Source organism: Myodes glareolus, chromosome 4, assembly GCF_982192425.1.
Source record: "Myodes glareolus chromosome 4, mMyoGla1.1, whole genome shotgun sequence".
Taxonomy (NCBI): domain Eukaryota; kingdom Metazoa; phylum Chordata; class Mammalia; order Rodentia; family Cricetidae; genus Myodes; species Myodes glareolus.
In genome coordinates this window covers 357,142-377,445 of record NC_142029.1, presented here as the reverse complement: position 1 = coordinate 377,445, position 20,304 = coordinate 357,142, and the positions used below count along the sequence as shown (strand labels likewise).

At 40.3% G+C, this 20,304-nt stretch overlaps 1 protein-coding gene across 1 annotated transcript; it reads right to left on the bottom strand.

Moving 5' to 3' along the window:
* Window positions 1–5,715: 5,715 nt before the first annotated feature.
* On the bottom strand, window positions 5,716–16,045 carry LOC125393380 (C-C chemokine receptor 1-like protein 1). Its single transcript, XM_048423828.3, has 3 exons — window positions 15,408–16,045; window positions 13,055–13,138; window positions 5,716–8,537 (listed from the first exon to the last, which is right to left on the bottom strand). Exon 3 carries the CDS (start codon window positions 8,468–8,470, stop codon window positions 7,400–7,402), a length of 1,071 nt encoding a protein of 356 aa, XP_048279785.3. The 5' UTR covers window positions 8,471–8,537; window positions 13,055–13,138; window positions 15,408–16,045; the 3' UTR covers window positions 5,716–7,399.
* Between the last annotated feature and the right edge of the window lie 4,259 nt (window positions 16,046–20,304).

The following is a 20,304-nucleotide window of genomic DNA, read 5'->3' as shown; positions in this document are numbered from 1 at the left end:
GACTAACACGCATATGGACTTCCAGAGACTATGGTAACCTGTACAGGGCCTGCACAGATCTTCACCAGATGGGGTTCTAGAGGCAAAAGGAGAAGTGGATGCATGGCCCCATCCCTAACCCAGAAACTCTCTCCAACTGATAACCCTTTGGACATGGAAAAAAATAGTTTTCTCTAAAGAAGTTTCATAGGGAAAACAAACCCTTAAAGGTAGCCTCCCATGCTGAAACTCAAAATGGACTCAGTGACATCTTTGGCGGCTCTGTGTCTCATAATATAATGCCAGGGTATTTATTTATTTATTTAATCATTTATTTGCCTTGTAGTCGCTTTGGATGGACACTATTGCTCCAGGTTCTGTGTTTCTATGGAATTCCTGTGTGTAACATTTGTGTTTCTTTATCTATATGCTTCTTGTGCTTTTTCTTTGGCCCCTTTTCCTCTATTTATTTGTTTTGCCCTATTCTGACTTGTTTGGTTTTGTTTTCTATTACTTTCTTTTATTATTATTCCTTAGATGTTTATTTGTTTACTAATGAGAGACAGAAAGAGTGTGGATCTGGATAGGAGAGGAGGTGAGGAGGAGTTTGTGTGGGAGAAACTGCAAAAAGAATACATTGTATGAGAAAAATCTATTTTCAATTAACAAATAATAAAATCTGACCAATGGTGAATGCTTCCCGTGATATCTGCACAGCAGTCATCTCTTTTCTTACTGTGTTTTTGTGTCTGTGAAGTGGGAATTCTCCTAACTTTCCTGACGACTAAGCAACATTTTAGAGATTATAAATGACAGTGTGCTTTGAAACTGTCTACTGGTCCTTGAAGTTATAATTACACACCGTAGGTTATACAGGCTGAGGAGTTTTGTCAGAGACTTCTATTCAGATGAAACCTAGATCTTAAATAACTTACAGAAAAAGATTTTAGGATGGGCTGGTTTGAAGCAGAGTTTGAATTTAAGAAAAAAACATTTCATATACCGAGAACAGGCTGAGTCTGCTCTAGTTTTTCTATGTTATATCAACTTTCAGAGTGTTTAGCCTTGAACGATGTTATTTTATACAGCATAGCCTTGACTGAAGTTACTCTGTTTTGAGAAAAAATACCAAGAAAGAATGACTACACATCATGTTTATATAAGTAAGTAATCACTGTTTGCCAGCATACCAGGAGACACAAACTTAGTTGATGGGCGTGATCGATCGGTAGTTAGAATTAACCAGACTAGCTTAATATAAAATGTTTAGCTTTAATAAACAAAAGAAAGCAAACTTACAAAACCAGGGTTCCAGCGATCCAGGAGCGCAGGGAACAAAAAGGGCAGAGGGAAGTGCATTTGTATATTTATCTGTTTTCTTTGGCCCCAGGGGAACACAGCATAAACAGAATATGATTGGTTGAGCTTCCCCATCACTTAGTATTTATTTGTACCAATTACCATTATCATATCAAAAACACCAGGCACATGAGCTTATCAACCACAGTAGATGGAATCCCTTACCTTATACAATAAAAGAAGGAACACCCCAAAGTTGATATGTGGCAAGATGCTGACTAATTATCTAGTCAGTCATCTTGAGCCTGTTCTAAGAAAATTGCCACAATGAAAGAACCAACTTAATGCTTATATTCACAGACATAAAGTAAAAATAACTTTTAAAAAGGTGGATGGTATTTGAGGCTGTTGAGGATGTCTTCTAGCCTCCACATTTGTGTATTTACATGTGAACATGCAAACACACAGGTTTACTGTACACATATGAACACATGCATTATTAGAATAAAGGAGTTATATTATTATGTTATTGATAACTACCAGCTATCAAAGCAATATTGGGATTACTTGGCAAATTACAATCAACAAACTGACATGACTTGCAACTTTATTGCTTATTCAATAAATTTGGATGTTGTGGAGAGACACAGGTATGTCCTTCTATTCCTGACATAGCATGTTCATGGAATACAGACTTAAACAGAGGAGGACAGGTATGTAACAGAACAGTAGGACATGCCCGAGAGTGGGAATAATCACATTAAGTGTCCTTTAAAGAAGCATTTTGAGATTGGGTTTTGTTTTATAGATCAGACCAATTCAACACTCATGATATTCATTCCTGATCCTCCCAATTTCTGGGATTTTGGAGTCACAGGTATGTTCCATATACTTAGTTCAGTTAGCAATCATTGTGTAAAATGTGGTATTATTAATTTTTAATCTCTCTGTGCATGCTTGTTTGTGTACATGGACATGTTTAAGCACACATGTACATTTGTAGACATGTGTGTGAGTGTGGATATGACCACGACATGACATGTGTGTCAGGGGACAATTTTGAGTGTTGGTCCTTGACTTCCATCTTGCTTGAGACAGTGTCTCTTTGTTGTTCACTGCTGGATATACCAAGCTAACTGACTCAGAAGCTTCCAGAGATTCTGTCTCTGCCTCCCGTCCTTCTGTAGGATCTGGGATTATAGGCATATATTACCACCTCTAGACTTATATGGGTTCTGGAGAATCAGAACTCAGGTCTTTGTGCTTGTGCAACAAGCATTTTACCCAGGGATCCATTTTATTCTTATTTTGAGACATATTCTCACATATCTTAGGTTGACTTTGAACTCCTTTTCTTCCTACCTCTGTTCTCTGATTACAGGCATTTGATACCATGTCATGATTATATAGTGCTAGGGACCATACCAACGTCTTTGTACATACTAGGCAAGTACTCAAATGAGCTACACCCTTAGCCATATAAGTGTTTTGACAAAAGCTGTCTATAGGATTGGGGTGGTTTTTAGAGTTACATTGTTGAGGGGATGTAAAATATTAAGCAAAGTGTTTCAGTATACTTTTCCTTATCTAAGAAACTCTCTCCTTATACATTTTTAAAGAATTAATATTTATTGTATATTTATGTTATGTGCTTGTGTGGAAGTGATGTGTACATGCCACAGCATGTGTGAGAACAGCTTCCAGGAGTTTACTCTATCCTTCTACCATGAGTTCTAGAATCTAACTCAGGTTTGTGTAGCAAGTGCTTTTACCCATGAAACTATATCACCAACTCAGGAACTTTCGTTTAGTAAATGAAATCCTAAAGTGGTTTCTAAAGTGCAGTTTTATAGACTGATAAGACAAAACATAGATAAAAGGTCATCAAATAAATTCTTGCTATACACAGATCACAAGGAACTTAAGACACATTTGGGCTCTAAACACAGTACAAAATATTGTTTGTAAAATTTTTCTGAATCTTAGCCCACATTCCCTTAGATTTCCTTGTGTTCCTAGCCCACCTCATCTTCATGCTTCTTCCTACCTATAAAACTGTCATCACTCAGTTCATGCCCAAAGAATCAAACAGGGTTTGTATGTGTGTCTGGCTCCTTATAATTCTAGAAACTGATTGGTGGATCAGTTTCAAGAGAGAATATAGGCTTGTAAGGCTAGGTAATATGTAAAAGGATCAGATTTCCTGAAAGGAGGCCTCAAGAAATCATTCACGAAACTAGGCAATTACGCAAGTGAAATCTGAGTTTCCTTGGAAACCTCAGGAAGAAGGCCGTGTCACGACTGTGTCATGTGCACTGAGGAAAACCATAAAAGTACAATGAAGGTCGCCAGAGGTTATAGGACTGGGGCTTCCCAAGACTGTTGGACATCAGATGGTTCTATCATGTGTCTCAAATGTCAGATACGGAGCTGCAGCATTTGGTGTTTTCCTTTTCGGGTTTCAGTCTTGTTTTGGTCTTGTCTTCTCTCACTATTTTCCATTCCTAACTTTTGGAACTGGAATGTTTGTTGTGTGCCATTGTAGATTGGAAGATGCATCAAACAATTTCAAAAAAGTGTAGAAAATATGTTCTGGGGGAGTGATTTTATAATTAAAATTTCCCCCTTTTTTCTATTCAAAGCCATATCAAGCTTTTTCTATTATTGCTGTGGAACAATCTTTTTATACACTGTTAATATTTGTTACTCTCATTGGTTTAATAAAGAACTGACTGGTTAGTAGCTAGGCAGGAAAAGGTTAGATGGGATTTGCATACAAAAAGAGTTTAGGGAAGAAAGAGGATGGGTCAGCAGTGAGTTGTGGAGAGAAGAGAGATGATCATGCTGTGCTGAAAAAAGGTACTGCTACATGGTAGAGTGTAGCTAAGAAATATGGGTTAGTTTAAGTTGTAAGAGCTAGTTAGTAATAAGCCTAAGCTATCAGTTGAGCATTTATAATTAATAATAAATCTCTGTGTGCTTTTGGGGAGCCAGTGGTCCTGACAAAAACTCTACCTACATATTATAGTATAATTTAATATATAAATTATATCTCTATATGTAATATAAATATTGTTTTTTATAAAAAAGGTGTAACTTACTTCTTAATTTTTACAGGGACTTGCAGATAAGAAGTTGACTGAGACATTTAAGAGACTCTGCACTTACGGTTTTGAACAATTTTGTATTAGTTAAGATGCTGGAGACTTCTGGATATGGAAAGTACCCTGTGTATTATGAGTTGAATATGAGGCTTTAGAGCGCAAGGTTGTCAATTTGATAAGGGATAGATGTGTGCTGTCTAATCTTTCCACCCCAGTGAGATTTAGAGTCACCTTAAATACAAAGTTTTGTACATGTTTAAGAGACCGTTTCCAAAGAGGTTACCTGAGGAGGGAAAGCCCACCCTGAATGTGGATTGAACTGTTCCATGGGCTGTGGTTATGGGCTAAATATAAAGAAGAAGGCAGTTGGATACTTCTATAGCATACATCTATCCGCTTCTTATTTGAATACATCATGATCAACCAACTCACACATTTATCATGAATTTAAGCTGTGAACTAAATGCACCCTTCCTTCCTTAAGTTTCTTTATTTGGGTATTCTGTCATAGTATTGATAAAAAGTCACTAATACACAGGGAAAAGTATATTGCCCACAGAAATAGTGGGACCAAGCTGCTCTAGGTGGGCAAGACAACTGGTATTCACTCTAACTAAGGTGGTGCTTGATGGGTTTCCCACTTATGGAGGTATGGCAGGGAACAGGGAATGTTCTGAACAAAGCTTTTAGGAAGATAGTATCCAGATGTGGCACAGAACAACAGTCTACCAGCTCTTTTAAGACAGTTAGTTCTTACTCTAGAAAGTGAGAATGGGAATTGAAAAGACTAAAAACAAATTTTTGGTAATTTTAGAGAATGCAGAGCTGCAAAGATCAAATCCACGCACCCCATGAAACTCTACAGAGAGGAAACAAAATCAGCCTACATCAGGACTTTTTAATGCCCTTGCTGCCACTATTTTCTGATTATGAAAAAAGTAAAAATTTATTTTTTGTTGGTTTGTATTTCTGAAACTATCTTTATGTTTTTTGCTATGTCTTCAGATACTCTATGACTCAGAAATACTGTAACTAAATGCATTTATTTTAACTATACAGTCATTTATATGATACTATGTAGCAGACACTCACATTGGAATTTTATGTACACTGTCATTCATTCTTCATGACAACCCATAGAGTCCTCTATCATCTATACTTCAAAGATTGGAAGAATCAATCTCTGAAAAGTTGAGCAACATGTCACAGTTACATATCAGATTAAAGATCTAAAAAGAAATGAAATATTGCAGTTACAGAAGAAAGTATAGGACAAATTAGAAAAGATGGGCCCATGAAAACTTTAAACAATATTTAAATAGCAGAAGCAAAATTTTGAGAAAAAGATGAAATTTATTACATCAAAATTAGAAACTTCTAGCCAGACAGAGGTGGTGCACTCCTTAAATCCCAACAATTGAGAGACAGAGGCAAGTGGATCTCTATGAGTTTGAGGCCAGCAAACTCATAGTCTACTGAGCATGTTTAAGGACAGCCGAAGCTACCTAGAGAAACCCTGTCTTGAAAACCCAAACTAACCAACAAGTCAACCAAACAGAAAACACCTTCCTCCAAAACCCCAAAACCAACCAATAAAACAACCCCCCCCCCAAATTAGGGATTTCTATTTAACAAAGTGTAAGATCAATGAAGTAATAAGTTGATAGAAGTCATTTGTGATGAAAAAAACATTACAAAACAAAAGTCTATCTTTTTTCCATCATGAGATAAGAGTAGGAAATAGAGTTATCAAACCAAGTAAAGTAACATGAGGGCCGGCTTGTTGGGGTTTCTGTCCTGCCTGGTACCCCACATCCGGCAAATCCCGAAGACAATCACACAAAGTCTACATTAGGTTATAAACTGATTGGCCCATTAGCTCAATCTTCTTATTTACTAATTCTTACATCTTACAGTAACCTATAATTCTTGTCTATGTTAGCCATATGGCTTGGTACCTTTTTCAGCTGGGCAGGTTACATCCTGTCTCTTTGGTGGTCTGCGCAGGAGTGGCGGAGGGAGCTTCCTTCTCCCTAGCCTCCTCCTACTCTCACTGCCCCGCCTCTACTTCCTGTCTGGTTGACCTGCCTATACTTCCTACCTGGCCAATCAGTGTTTTATTAAAATACATGATTGGCAGAATACAGACAATTCTCCCACACCAAAGTAAGTTCTCCTGGGGGAAGCAGGTGGCAGCCACTGAAAATGGAACCACTAGATGAACTGAGTTCCATGGTCAAGCATGGCAAAATTATTCCAGAGTGCTTCTTACACTCTGTACATATTTGTCATGCTGTTAACCAAAGACAATGCACTAGGAATTATTTTTCTAGACTAGATATGTAGAACCAGCAGGATTAGGCTAACATCTCTGAAGTTAACATACACTACATATATTATATTAATTATATTACGTTATATTATATACTAAGAGGCCACTTCCCTTAGGGAGAAGAATATAAACAGGCAAGGTCAATGTCCTTTCTTATTGACTTGCCATAGTCTTTGGTTTTAACAAGTATAAATCTCTCTCTAGTGACTTTACTACCCAAATGATACAGCAGTGCCTTAATATAGATCTTAAATTTAAGGGTTTTCAAGAGTTCAGGCCCTGCAGTGGGGGTGCAGCAGAGAAGGCATCTGTGATCTGTCTGCCATTGACTTCCAGGTTCAGAGTTCAAACAATCGTAGACTTAACTGGTTCCACAATCATTGTAGGGTTCACTTTATTTGACAGCCCTAATGACCACAAATGCTACCTCTTATTGTATCTAAGCCCTTCCCTGAAACCTATTGACCTGGTCTTTGGAATGTCACAATTTGTTCATACATCTCCTTTCTGACAGGAAGAAGATAATTGCAATCATTAAAGAAACATCAAAGAGTTGACTTATATCTAAGCTACCTGCAAGGTTCCGCTGATCTACAAGACAATGAGTCTTCAGTCAGTATCTATTTTGGAGAGTCACTATTTTTTCACTCTCTCCTGGATCTTTGTTGGCATCCAGGGATCTGAATTAGATACCAGCAGAGAGCTCATTCTCTGCTGTGGATGGAGACATGGAATTGGTCCTCTGTGTTTGGTCCACAGAGAGGAAGGACAGCCAATTTGCCAGGGAAATAGCCGTACGCCTCTGAAACAGCTGCCGGAGGTACTTCCGGAACCGCTCACCCACAAAGACATAAATGAATGGGTTGACGCAGCAGTGGGTGTAGGCAATTGCCTCAGTTACCATCAAGGCTAGGTCCAACTGTTGGCTTCTCTCACACCCACTAGTGAATAGGAAGTCTTCAAATGCAGAAGCAAATGCAGCCAGATAGTAGGGGGTCCAGAGGAGGAAGAAGAGAAGCGTGATAACAAAAATCAGACGCATAGCTTTGGCCTTCTTCTTATTGGGTCTTCTATGTAGAACATTGATAATCTTTGTGTAGCAGATAATCATGGCCAAGAGAGGTAAAATTAGTCCAAGGAGGTTCATTGTTACAGCCTGAAACCTCAAAAAATATTTCAGGCTTTCCTTGGGCAAATCTGCTCTGCAGGTATTGTAAGTTAACTCCAACTTGACCTTGAAAAAACACAGACAAGGAATGGAAGCCAAGATGGCCAGGACCCAGGTGATAATGCTGGTAATGATGCCAAAAGTGACAGTTCGGGCCCGCAGGGCAAACACAGCATGGACGACGGCTAGATATCTATCAATTGTAAGCAGGGTGATGAAAAACATGTCACTGTACAAGCCCAGGTAATAAAATGCAGAGAGGAACTTGCACATGGCATCACCAAAAATCCAGTCTCCTTTTATTATATTGTCAATCCAGAAAGGTAACGCGAAGAGGAAGACTAGATCAGAGATAGCCAGGTTGAATAAGTAGATGCTGGTCATACTTCGAAGCCTCCTGTGCTGTATCAGCACCAGAACCACTAGGACATTGCCTATCACACCAATGATGAACACCAGGGAGTACAGGGGCGTCAGCACTGTAATTCCAAATTCCCGCACATCCATGCTCCCACATAAGATTCCAGGAAACAAGTCATTCTTGGTGTCTGTGTTGTAGTAGGGCTCTGTAGTGGCTGAAGTCTCCATTGTGAATTCTTCTACAGGTCAGGGAAAATGGCCTCTATATTTACTTTGTTCTCAAATGCTTTGGTCTCTGGAAAACAAGCACAAGGAAATGGTTACATTTTTCAACTAAGTGAACTGTTTACCAGCACCTAGAGTCTATCAAAACCTGAAGTAAAAAAGGTGAAAAGGGGCCCACATTCTTTCTGCCCGCATTAACCCGGTAATCTAAGAGAGTCACAGAACAAACAAATAAGTGTGTAAATAATATACTCAATGATTTCAGCTGTGGGTATGTAAGGAGAACCCAAATGGGAACATTTTAAAACACTGAGCAAACTAAGGATTCCTAAGTAACCCCCTGGCCAAGGGCTTAGATACTTGACTTAGTATGCAAAACTTCTTGAGGCTCCAATTTATTCTCATTTTAGAGGTGATGACTCAGAGGTGCAGAATTTTAGAACTGTACCACAGGAGAATGAGAGCTGGGCTGAAACCCAGGGTGTTTAGTTGCGGTCCTGCAACTATTGCAATTTCCTGCCTCTAATTAAAGTGCTGGTTGTGCTCCTGGTGTCTCTACAAAGGTTCTAGGAGGAGGGACAGTCATGGAAAAGAGAGAAAAACCTAACAAGTTCATGTATTTTGTCCTATGAAGGTACTCCGTGAAGGGGGGTAATGGCCTTGTCAGCACTTAGAAAGGTTTTTCTTCCTTTGGTTTTTTTTTTTCCTTCCTTCTGTCCTTTCTTGCTTCCTTCCTCCTTCCCTGCCGTCATTGTTGCCTAAAAAACTGGGGTTACAACTGACATTTGGTAGACAGGGCCATGAACACTGTGTAATGAAAAACTCCTTCCTCTCTGATACTATTATAGTTGAGACAGTGAATTCTTAGTAGAACAACCTATCACTTTATAGGTTGATACTCAAGGTAACAGGTTGATCGTTTGGCTTAGGATGACCCATATCATATGACCTTTATATGGTATACCTAGCTTTACAGTTAACTCAGAAGCCCCCTGTGAGCACCATGAGAAGGCTAGAAGGAGGATATGACCTGGAGACAGAAAGGAAAAATGGACTCAGGTAGGAAGATATGCCTGGATCCAAAAGGTGAGACCTCATAGGAGTTAGATGGAAGATGGGATTCTGATTAAATGAGCTCTGAGTTATTTATTATCGTTATTGTTATACCAGGATTGCTGGTGCTATAGGATATCCTAGAGTCAGTAGCCCTTAAGTTACCCACCCACTGGGGCGTGGCCTTTATACTATTTATGCCAATATAAAGCGTGTGTCCGGCCTCTTTTCAGCCTGTGGGATTTGGTTGCTGTTCCAGCAGAGGATTCTGATTTGTGAGTCTACCGCTAAATAAATAGCCATCTATTATTCTCAATTCTGAGCTACTGTGGGATTTCTTTTAAGCATCCTTCTTCAGCTTTGGGATAAACAAAAGACCCGATAGGTAGCTTGCCACTGTAGAACTTCTTCTACATCGTGAGTGTACATCTTTTGAATTCTTTCCAGTCAGTTTTTAGAAGACTCCTCCATAACAGGGAGTATGTGCTTTGTTGTAACACAATTGTTGTGTGACCTTGGATGAATTAACCAGTTTCTTTGAGTTTAAATTCCTGATCTGGAATCGGGGAGTTTAATGAATGTATACCTTGCAAAGAAGCTATGCAACCGTGGGGGAAATGCTCCTTCATCCCCAGACAGTGAATATCAGGGACTTGGCTGTCAAGCAGTGATCTGGTTCTAAAGTTTGTCATTACCAGACATTCTGACCATTATGTCTGTATTCCTTCTCTCCCTACTAGGTTTCTGCATGGGTAACACAGAAAGTGATTTTTCTAGATTGTCAATGACAGTTCTTACATGTGAATCATGCTATGAAATCTCTAGAAAGATGGTCTCCCAGAATATAAAGCCAAGTTGAGGTTATGGAGCTTGAGGAGAGTTTGGGAGAAAGGTGGAGAGAGGACAGACAGTTAACAGGACAGGGCTGAAGCCAGACAGGACTACTCTCAGGCTCTATAGCACAGTCAGGTGACTATGGTTGATAACACATACTTGAATATTTCAAAATAGCTAAAGAAGACTGTCGAGGTATTCAGAGACATCCCATTAGTCTGGCTGACCAATACACACTGTTCGTGTATTGAATTGTCCCCTGTGAAGTGGACCATGTGAAATACCTAAAAATTTGAAAAATAAGTGAAAATTTCAGTATGTTGTTACTGGCCAGAGTTCTAGATTTGACCCAAATACCTATTAGTAAAGCACACTGCACCCTCTCCCTCAGTCCTGCGATCTCGCTGGGCTTCACTTCTCTCCCTTCTAGGGTCCTTAGTGAATGTTTCCTGACTACCTAATCCACACCAGCACAGTGATCTTTGGAAATTAAGGCACACGGCAGGAAGAGAGAAACTCTTCTGCTGAAGTGTCAAGAGGGGCCCTTCATTTCCTATCAGTTCTGTCCCTGTGGTCCTTCCTTCATGTCTTTACTGTGAGCCCTCACCGGGAAAACTGGGCTTTGGCAGTCAGGGATAACTGAGGCAGAGAATTCTGCTTTCTGCTACTCCTGTTGGTGTTGAAGAGGAAAGACACTGGCTTGACAAACAGGACTTCTAGCTAGGCTGGCAGCTTTATAGCAGCGTCAACAAAAGTTGGGGAATAATATCATCTGAGGCAAGGTGGTCCTCAGGAGCCCAGACCTTTGGACATTCTAGCCAAGATAAAGGCAGGTTGAGTTCAGCATTGTCAGGTGCCATGTTCAGCAGCCATCTGCCTACTGAGGGACTCCAGCTTTATGTGCTCTCCCTAAGTTGTCAGGTTGCAACACTTCCAGGGCACACTTCTGCTAAGGAGGCATGGCCCTGGCTATGTTTGTAGAAGACCCAGAAGGCCCATGTTGTCATTGACTCTCCCAGGCCTGTGAATATCTCCTTGTAGAAGTCTTCCCCAGGACCCCTTCCCAGTATTCATGTATATCCCTAGAGTCTGGAATCTTCCAGCAGTAATTTCCTGTAGTTTGCTCATTTGTGAAGTGTCTGGGAAAAGATAAGAAGTACGCAGACCCAGGGTGATGCCGGATGCTTGTCGTGGCCCATACGTGTCAGTTGTGTGCATATGTTCCATCTCCATACAGCACTGGGGAAGCTTGTAACTGTCCACCATAGAAATCACCATACATTGACAACCAGGGCTCTCATTTTCAGGTAGAGGCAAGTTTCGTGGGGTTTCTAGCAAGTCACTACCCAGGTGTTCCTTATTCAATAGCCCATAGCTTTCATGCACCCTAATGTGGAAACGAAAGAAGCAATAAATGTTGTCTATAAAAACTTCAAATTTTTTCGTTGAAAAAATGTAGCATTCCCTCCAAAAACTTCCAAGGCATGCCTATATTTTCGTATCACAACAATACCTTCTATGAGCCTTTGACCCAGAGCCTTATGCACTGTTTTCCCAGACTCTCCAGATAGTGTCACGAAGACTTTGTCCATTGGTTTTTAGCTTGGGGATAGTGTCATTTCTTTCCCCAACCCACATCAAGTATCACCCATCACATTTCAAGAGAGTAAAACAAACCCCATCCTACATATATATACTCACACACACAGTCCTTAGTTTTGCTACGACATATGTATATAGTGGAGATGTGTCTATTAGATGAGAGAGGAACATATAAAGAGCAATGTCTACTTGCCATAAGTTACTCTGAAGGACTACAGTCTAGAGAGACCCTTGACAGGCAAACAGGTAAGGAAAGGACTCAAAGTCAAATAATAAATATGGCGAATTTCTGGCTTCTTCCTCACCCTTCTGATCTGAGACAAAGGCTAGCAAGGACTTTTTTTCTGGCTGACTGGTCCACACTGGTCAGATTTGATAAAGCTGTTCATGAACAACCTATCAGTTCCCCTTTTTGCCTAAGTTGACTAATCCAACATGGGTGGCCATCCCAAGCCACCCAAAATGCTTGTAACCCCCATTCATCCAGTGGCAAAACAGATTTTTTTTGTCTCTAGATCTTCTTTCCACTTTTTGAGATATCCTCCTTTCTGCTCTGTTGTGTGTAGAGTGCCTCAACTTAACTCTTAGTGGATGCTGAATCAATCCATTTAGGAGTTTGTTACATGACGGCCTCAGGCTAGTATAAGAGTCTCCTAAGGTACAATCTTCCTTCTTCTGCATTTTAATACCAGAGAAACTCACATAGCCAATCCACACTCAAAGAGGAGCCATAGAATTACCATGTTAAAGACTGTACTAAAATGAAAGGATTCAAGATCATTGTTTACCTTCTATCTCAATGATCAAGTTTATTTTAAGTCCCTAGTCAAGGAATTCCTTGAACTCAATCATCCTCATGATCAGCTCCTGGATCTTTTTATTTCCAATATCTGCAGCATTTCACAGTCTCCGTTGCAGACATCCTGGCCCCTGACCACCACTCACTTCACTGTCCAGGTTTTTGTGGGACCTGAATGCCTCTGATGCTCAAAATTTCCCCAGATTTTTAAGTCTTCCCATGTTTTTCTAACCCATCATTCTAAAACCCATGAGCAGACAATAAGACCAATGCCCCACATACATTTTCAACTTCTTTACCTTTTTATGATCTTGTCATGTTCAGTTAGCAAAATCTCAGACTTCATTAGATCCAACGTTCCGCACCAATGGAATTGGATGTTACTGGGGGGAAAATCACACAACCATAAGGACTGGTGTCGCTCTACAGATGAGGCATATTAAAAGGCTCTATTAAAATTATATTTAACATCTGTCAGCTGTGTTTCTGTCCACAGGTCAATATTTAGATTCTTCTGTCTTTTTTTTTTAATTCCTCAACATCCTCTCTGACACTCTTGCTTTCTATTTCACTGAGGAAATAGAATCTAAACTTTCAGCTTCTTCTTTGTATATTCCTCTTTATTGTGTCCTTCAACTCTGCCTTCAGTCCTGTTTCATAGATAAATTCTCATTTATGTAGCTCACTCTAATTTTGTGCAGGATCCCAGCCTATTTCACCTATTCATGACCACAATCTAATATTTTTTGTCTTGTTAGCTTTTTACAAGGCCCTAATGTATTATGTCTCTGCACACACACACACACACACACACACACACACACACACACACACACACACACACACACTTCTGTATTAAGTAAGAAAGCAAACAAGCATCAAAGAAAAATTCTTGAAGCTACTTCCATCTCCAGGCACTCTGTTTCTTCACTCTTCATTACAACAGTTACTTGAAAGAGTTGTCTTTATATTTGCTCATTCCCGTTCTTTCTGCAACTGAGTTTCTGCTCCTGGTTCCTGTTGAATGTCTTACCTTGAGGCCTTGTGTGCTCCAGGCACAGTCCTTGAGCCTATGCTCTTTTACTTCCTTTATTTCTATGCCTTTGTCTCAGTAAGGTCATCTTTAACCATCTCACTTAAAAAAGAATTTGTGGTCCTTTCCTTGCTTTATTTATCACTACCTAACATACAAAAGACATAATTTAGTTACTTGCTTACTGTTCTCCAATAAGTTACATTCTTACTGTGAGATCTCTTGTGTTCATAGTTATAACTCAGATGATATGTATTCAATGAGCACATTTAAATGATGAAAAATCCCAAGTTGGAGGTTTGACTACAAGGCGGCTGATTAACTGAGCAGCTGTGCAGCTCCTCCTGAGACTCCCTATACGGTCTTTTCCCTATAGGGTCTTTTTTCCCTAGACAGTCTTTCTGCCTTGCCCTGTTCAGACCAGCTTCACTCGGGGTAGCCATATGACTGCTAGTGCCATTCAAACCCAGGTGTGATGAAACCCACCAGAGAAAAGACTTCTATTACTAGTTGGTAGACATGAGGAATCGTGGACAGACACTGTGAGAAAACAGTCACTTTGAAGGGAATTTCCTAGGATGTACGTAAGACAGAAGTATATGCATGCATACTCATAGGAATAATCCATTAGAACAGCGATTCTCAACATGTGGGTCGCGACTCCTTTGAGGGTCGAATGACCCTTTTGCAGGGGTTGCATATTAAATATCTTGCATATCAGATATTTACATCACAACAGTAGCAAAGTTACAGTTATGAGGTAGCAACAAAAGTAATTTTATGCTTGGGGATCACTACAACACAGGAACTGAATTAAAGGGTTTCAGCATTAGGAAGGTTGAGAACCACTGCATTAGAGCATTTTAAAGAATAGCAAGATAGGAAAAAAAAAAAAGGTAGACTGTGGTCCTGAGTGAATGAAATAGTCTGGGGACCTGTACAAAATGCAAGCAGGGAATTAGATTGGAATAAAGGGCTAGGAAGAACCTGGGAATTTGCCTTGTTTGTTGTCTCTTTGTGAGTCTTTTCCTTAGCTGTCTGCCTGTCAATGATTTTTGTAGCTTTTAGTCCCTCGGAATAACTTAGGCCAGGGTGTAGCCTAAGCTCTACGATTACTTACCTAACAACGAAAATAGACGAGTAAACGTTGCTCATTACAGGTTTCTCTCTCATCTAGTAGACCCCCCTCCAATGTTTATATATGTTAAGCTGCATCTGTCCTGGCCATGCCCACTGCATGGCAGTGTGAAGTAAGACAATTCCTCCTTTCAAGCCTTCAGTCACAGCAAGATGCACAAATCAGACACAGGGGGGCAGGATTTGAGAGCTTATGAACACAGTTCTGGCTTCCTGCTTCTATCCTTTCCTGTGTCCTACATGCTTTGTGTAGATACCTACTTCTAGGTCCTATTCTGACTCTGAGGCTTACTGAGGGTCACTGTTTCTACTGGTAAATGCCACAGAGTAGGACCACAAAGCTGCAAGGAGGATGCTTCCCAGAACAGCAGCACATTGTGTTCTGAGCCTAGGGAGGGGTTTGTCAGGAAAGAAGAGCCTGAGAAAATGATACACGTCCTTTGTACCCCAAGCGCAAGCCTCAGACAATCTAGTGCACATACCTGAAAGCTGCGATATAGCCGGATCCCGCTGTATCTGATGTCTGCTCCCTTTTATACCAAGCATGTCATGTTTCTGAAGTGCATGTGTCTTTCCTGGAGTCCTCGGGAGTGTGAATCAGACAAAGCCAGGAACCAATGTCCCTCCAGGTGACGTGGTGCAACAGTATCATTAGCATCTAGCTGGACACCAAGCTTCTGGGTCCATCCCCTCTCGGGGGGAGGAGCTGTCTTAATAAGCTCAGAGTGCTTCTTATTTATGCTAGACTTTGAGAATCCTTCTCAGACCTTTGCTGTTCAGTGATGGAAAGACTTGAGGGCCAATCAGAAACACAGACTGTCCCACAGACTACTGAATGGAAGTCTGAACTTTCATCTGATCCCTGGGGCAACTGTTTACAAGTTGCTATGTGACTGTATCATGGTCTAGTGAGATATAAGTCTGCATAGAGTTCAAGAGACACCTAGGAGAGAGGTGGTTGGAGTGAAAAAGCACATTGTAAAGATGCACTCACTCAGGGTCTAGTAAGACATGTTGGGGTCAGTCAGATGATATGGGCATGGAGGTGGCCACAGAATCTGAATAGTCAGGCATAACCAGATATGGATTTTTATTAATAATTTATTTTTGGGTATGGGACCTAAGGACAGATCCACTAAGCTGTATAGATAGAAAACTACAATCTCTGTTTCTATATAGATAGAAACTAGGTCCTATTCTGATTCTGAGGCTTACTGAGGGCCACTGGAGTTCTGGAGTCAGTTCTAACTTTGGAGTGGTGGTGGTGGTGGTGGTAGTGTGTGTGTGTGTGTGTGTGTGTGTGTGTGTGTGTGTATGTGAGTGTGTGTATGTGTGAGTATGTGTGAGTATGTGTGAGTATGCACATGTGTGCAGGAAATGTCATGTCTTCCTTTTGCTGCTGAAAGTGGAAATCAAGTTTTCTGCCACAGGGATTGTTTGGTTATATCTACGATGTAGTGGGTATATATTTTGTTCCAAAAATTACATTTTTAGGAATTTATCTTACAAATTACAGGTTATGAGGAAAGGATTTTGCTGGGGGTGTGTAAGTATTGATTAGTTTTACTTGCAACCATATACAACCTTATATTCAGACTTAAAAGAAGATAGAAGACCAGAAAAGTGAGCAAGTGTATTGTGATTATTCAATGGTTCCTGTTCAGGTTTCCACTTTGAGATGTCTCTGGTATCTCTGGAAGAAAACCCAATAAAGTGCTAACACTCGTGGAACCTGGGAAAGAGAGAAAGACTTATTCATTTTTTTGTACTATTTGACTTTGGAATCAGGTATAACTATTATTAAACTACAGTTCTCAAAATGTGTTCAAAAGAGCTCGTGGGTTCTCAAAAATCAATGCAAGGGGTACCAATTATCTTACTATTCCAATTATTTATCTGTATAAAGTTGGCTTTTCTTCATAAACTTCGACCAGATCTGAAGAAGAGCAACGAGTAGTTAGGTGACTTCTACTATGCCAGGCAGTAGATAGTTTGCAAAAATGGAGAACAATGCCATTATGTTCATTTTGGAAGACATAATTATTATCACATTTTAATTTTCTTTTGTTTAAATAACATTTAAAAATTTATTTTGCATACTGACTGCAGCTTCCCCTTCCTCCTTTCCTCCTAGTCCCTACTCCTCCCTCATTTCTTATCTACACCCCTCCCTTCCACTTCTCTGTCTCCACTGAGAAAGGGACAGACTTCCCATGGGCTTGAGCAAACCATGGCACATTAGGTTGAGGCAGGACTGAACTCCTCCTCTTATGACAAGGCAAGGTAAGGTAATCCAGCATGCAGAACAGATTCCCAAAAGACAGCTAAGTTCCAGGGACAGGTCCTAATCTCACTGCTAGGAGTCCTACAAAGAGACCAAGCTAAAAGACTGTCACACCACATGAAGACAGCCTAGGCCAGTCTGATGGAGACTCCCTAACTGTTGGTACAGAGTCCATGAGTTCCCATGAGCTCAGGTCAGCAGTCTCTGTTGGCTTCCCAGCCTTTTTGTTCAAGTAGATTCAATAATCTTCCCTTTTATCTTGTCATTCCTGTGTCTCTCTTTTCTCTTTTCATAAAGAGATCCTTGAATCTACTCTCCCTTATTTAGTTTCCTAAGTAATAATTGGAAACCAACCACTCTAAACCATAACAAATATCCATAATCCACCATATGACTAAAAACCATTCACCTCATCTCTTGGAAATGTGGGCATCATGTTCCTAAAATTACCTCCTGTTGTCTGGGGGCAATGGCATCTTTAGGAGACCCTGGGAAAATTGAGATAATGATTAAGTCCTAGGAGAGCTAACTGTATCATTTATTGTCCAGTCTCTGTGTAATAGGAAAGTGCAGGGCTTATATGAAGTCCTGGCCGAGTAGCCTGCAAGGCTGGTTTATCTCAACTAGCAGTTTTGAAGTTGTTCTGGATGCAGATTTTTGTGGAAACAGCAACAGAGACTTTCTGTGAGGCTGGATAATCTGGACTACCTGTGTTTATTGGTGTCTGGTCCTTTTATTCTTTTAAAGGTAACATACCTACATACCTATCTGCATATCTGTATGAATGTGTGGTATACACAAATAAGCTAACAATGTCTCTGTTCTATGTTTGAGAAGGTAAAATGTATAGAATGATTTAATTTAGCAGATTTTTCTATAATTCAATGTCTCTCGGCAGCATTTTTCCCTTTGCTCATCAGGACTCAAAAAAGTTAAAGTCAACAAAGCATCATATAGGGTCCAGATGCCCTATGGATTTCCCATCCGTCTGTGGCTTATTCTTTTTATATTACTTTGATCTTTCCTTAAAGACTTCAGTTTATTATTTTAAGCTATTTTTTCTAGGATCATCTGCACTCATTTTCTTTTATTTCTTCAGTACCTAAGCATATTTTCAAACATACTGCACCTGTTTAGAGATTTTCTAGGTCTGCACCTAAATTTTTGCATGTCTGCAACCTTCTTTGACTGTGTGAGCCAAATTTTAAACTGCTAGGCAGCAGCTAGGTTACCCACCACACGACTTTGCTTAGCATAAGGCACAGTCATCTGACTCTGCCCCTTTTGGATCCAGCAAGTAGCTGTGCCTCTGTGTTGACAGAAATTTCTGTCCTGTCCAGTGCTACAGTCATTAAGTCCCAAAGAATCACACAAAGGTCTACATTAATTATAAACGGAATGACCTATTAGCTCAGGCTTCTTATTAGTTCTTTCTTACATCTTATATTAGCCCATTATTTTTGACAATGTTAGCTTCATGGCTTGGTACCTTGCTTGCTCTGTGTCTGGCTTCCTCAGTGTCTGGGTGATGACTGCAGACTGAGCTTTTTTCTCTTCCCTGAATTCTCCTGTTCTCCTTGCCCTGCCTCTACTTCCTGCCTGGTAACCCCACCTATACTTCCTGCCTGGCTACTGACCAATCAGTATTTATTTAGAATACAAGTGACAGGGTATAGACCATTGTCCCACAGTTCCTCTGTATGTGGTCATCATAGAGCTCGTTTAAGAGACCATAGCACCAGGAAGCTGTATCCTCTGTGTTCAGAATTTTCCCCCTAGCTTTCTCAGGTCCTATGTGGATTTACATGTACCACGTTGGACACCATTCATGGTCTGACTTTCCTTTGTTCTACCAGCTCACAAGTAACAACACAGACATTTACTATTAATTATGAAAGCTTGGCCTTAGCTTAGGCTTTTTCTCGGTTAGCTCTTATAACTTAAATTAACCCATATTTTAAAATCTCTGTTCTGTTACATGGCTCAGTTACCTCTCCTCTACAGAGGACATATGTCCAACTCCTTCAGTGACTCACTGGTGTCTCTTGTGTACCTAAATTCATCCCAAGTTCCTCTCTCTTCTTGGAAGTCCCACCTAATCTCTCCTGCCTAACTTTTGCCGTTCAGCTCTTTATTAAACTAATCATAGTGACTCACTTTCACACAGTGTAAACAAATATTCGGCAACAAGACATCTCTTTCATGCCCCTCTTTTTATTATACTAATTCCCATGGTTTGTTCCTTCCTGCATCCAGGAGCTTTAAGGTACACATCTTTTGTGTGTTCTGTACAGGGTCTCAGAGTCTTTACAAAGGTTTTGGTTGGAGAAGTGTTTTTCAAGTTGGGTAGCTCTGAGATTGCTGGGACATTCTTGCTCTGGGTATTTCCTTTTTGAGCAGTGGAAAAGGGACAAAGAGAACAAGTCTTTCATCCAGGGGCATAGGGTGGGAGAGCTGCTAGAATAGCTCACTGAGACTCTGACCACTGAAATAATGACCACAGATTGTAGGAGAAATAGAGCCAGTGGACAGTCCTCTTGTGATACAAAAATGAGAGGAATATTGAAAAGACTATGATTACCAGTGCCCATCATGACAACCCTTCTCCTCAACCCAGAGAAAGTAATGGCTTTCTACACATAGTGTAATATCAAAAATTCCCTTTGACTTCTCAGTCACATTAGCAGGCTTCCTAGTCTGTAGACTCCCAAGAATAATGGAGATTAGAACTCTCCAAGTTGAAGGGTCAGTGAAATAGAAGGACAAGGGGCCATGCTAATACTGCTAGTTTACATAAACATGTAACCTCTTCTCTGCCAGGGCTCAAAGTTAGGCTTGCTGAGAGCATTTCTGGGGGCACTGTGGAAATAGACAGATGAGAATTTTCTAAATAGATGAATATTCAGCCGCACTGGGCATATGATAAATTCTGTATTATACCTTGGGGCTGACCAAAAACCTGGGTATATCACTCCATCTCCTTAGATTTGCCTCCTTATTATTGCCACCTTGACTTTTGAAGCAAACCAGGCAGATTTAGATTGACTCATGACGAGTGTCATGAAGCTTCCAGGGAGTTCAGGAAAAAGTCTTCA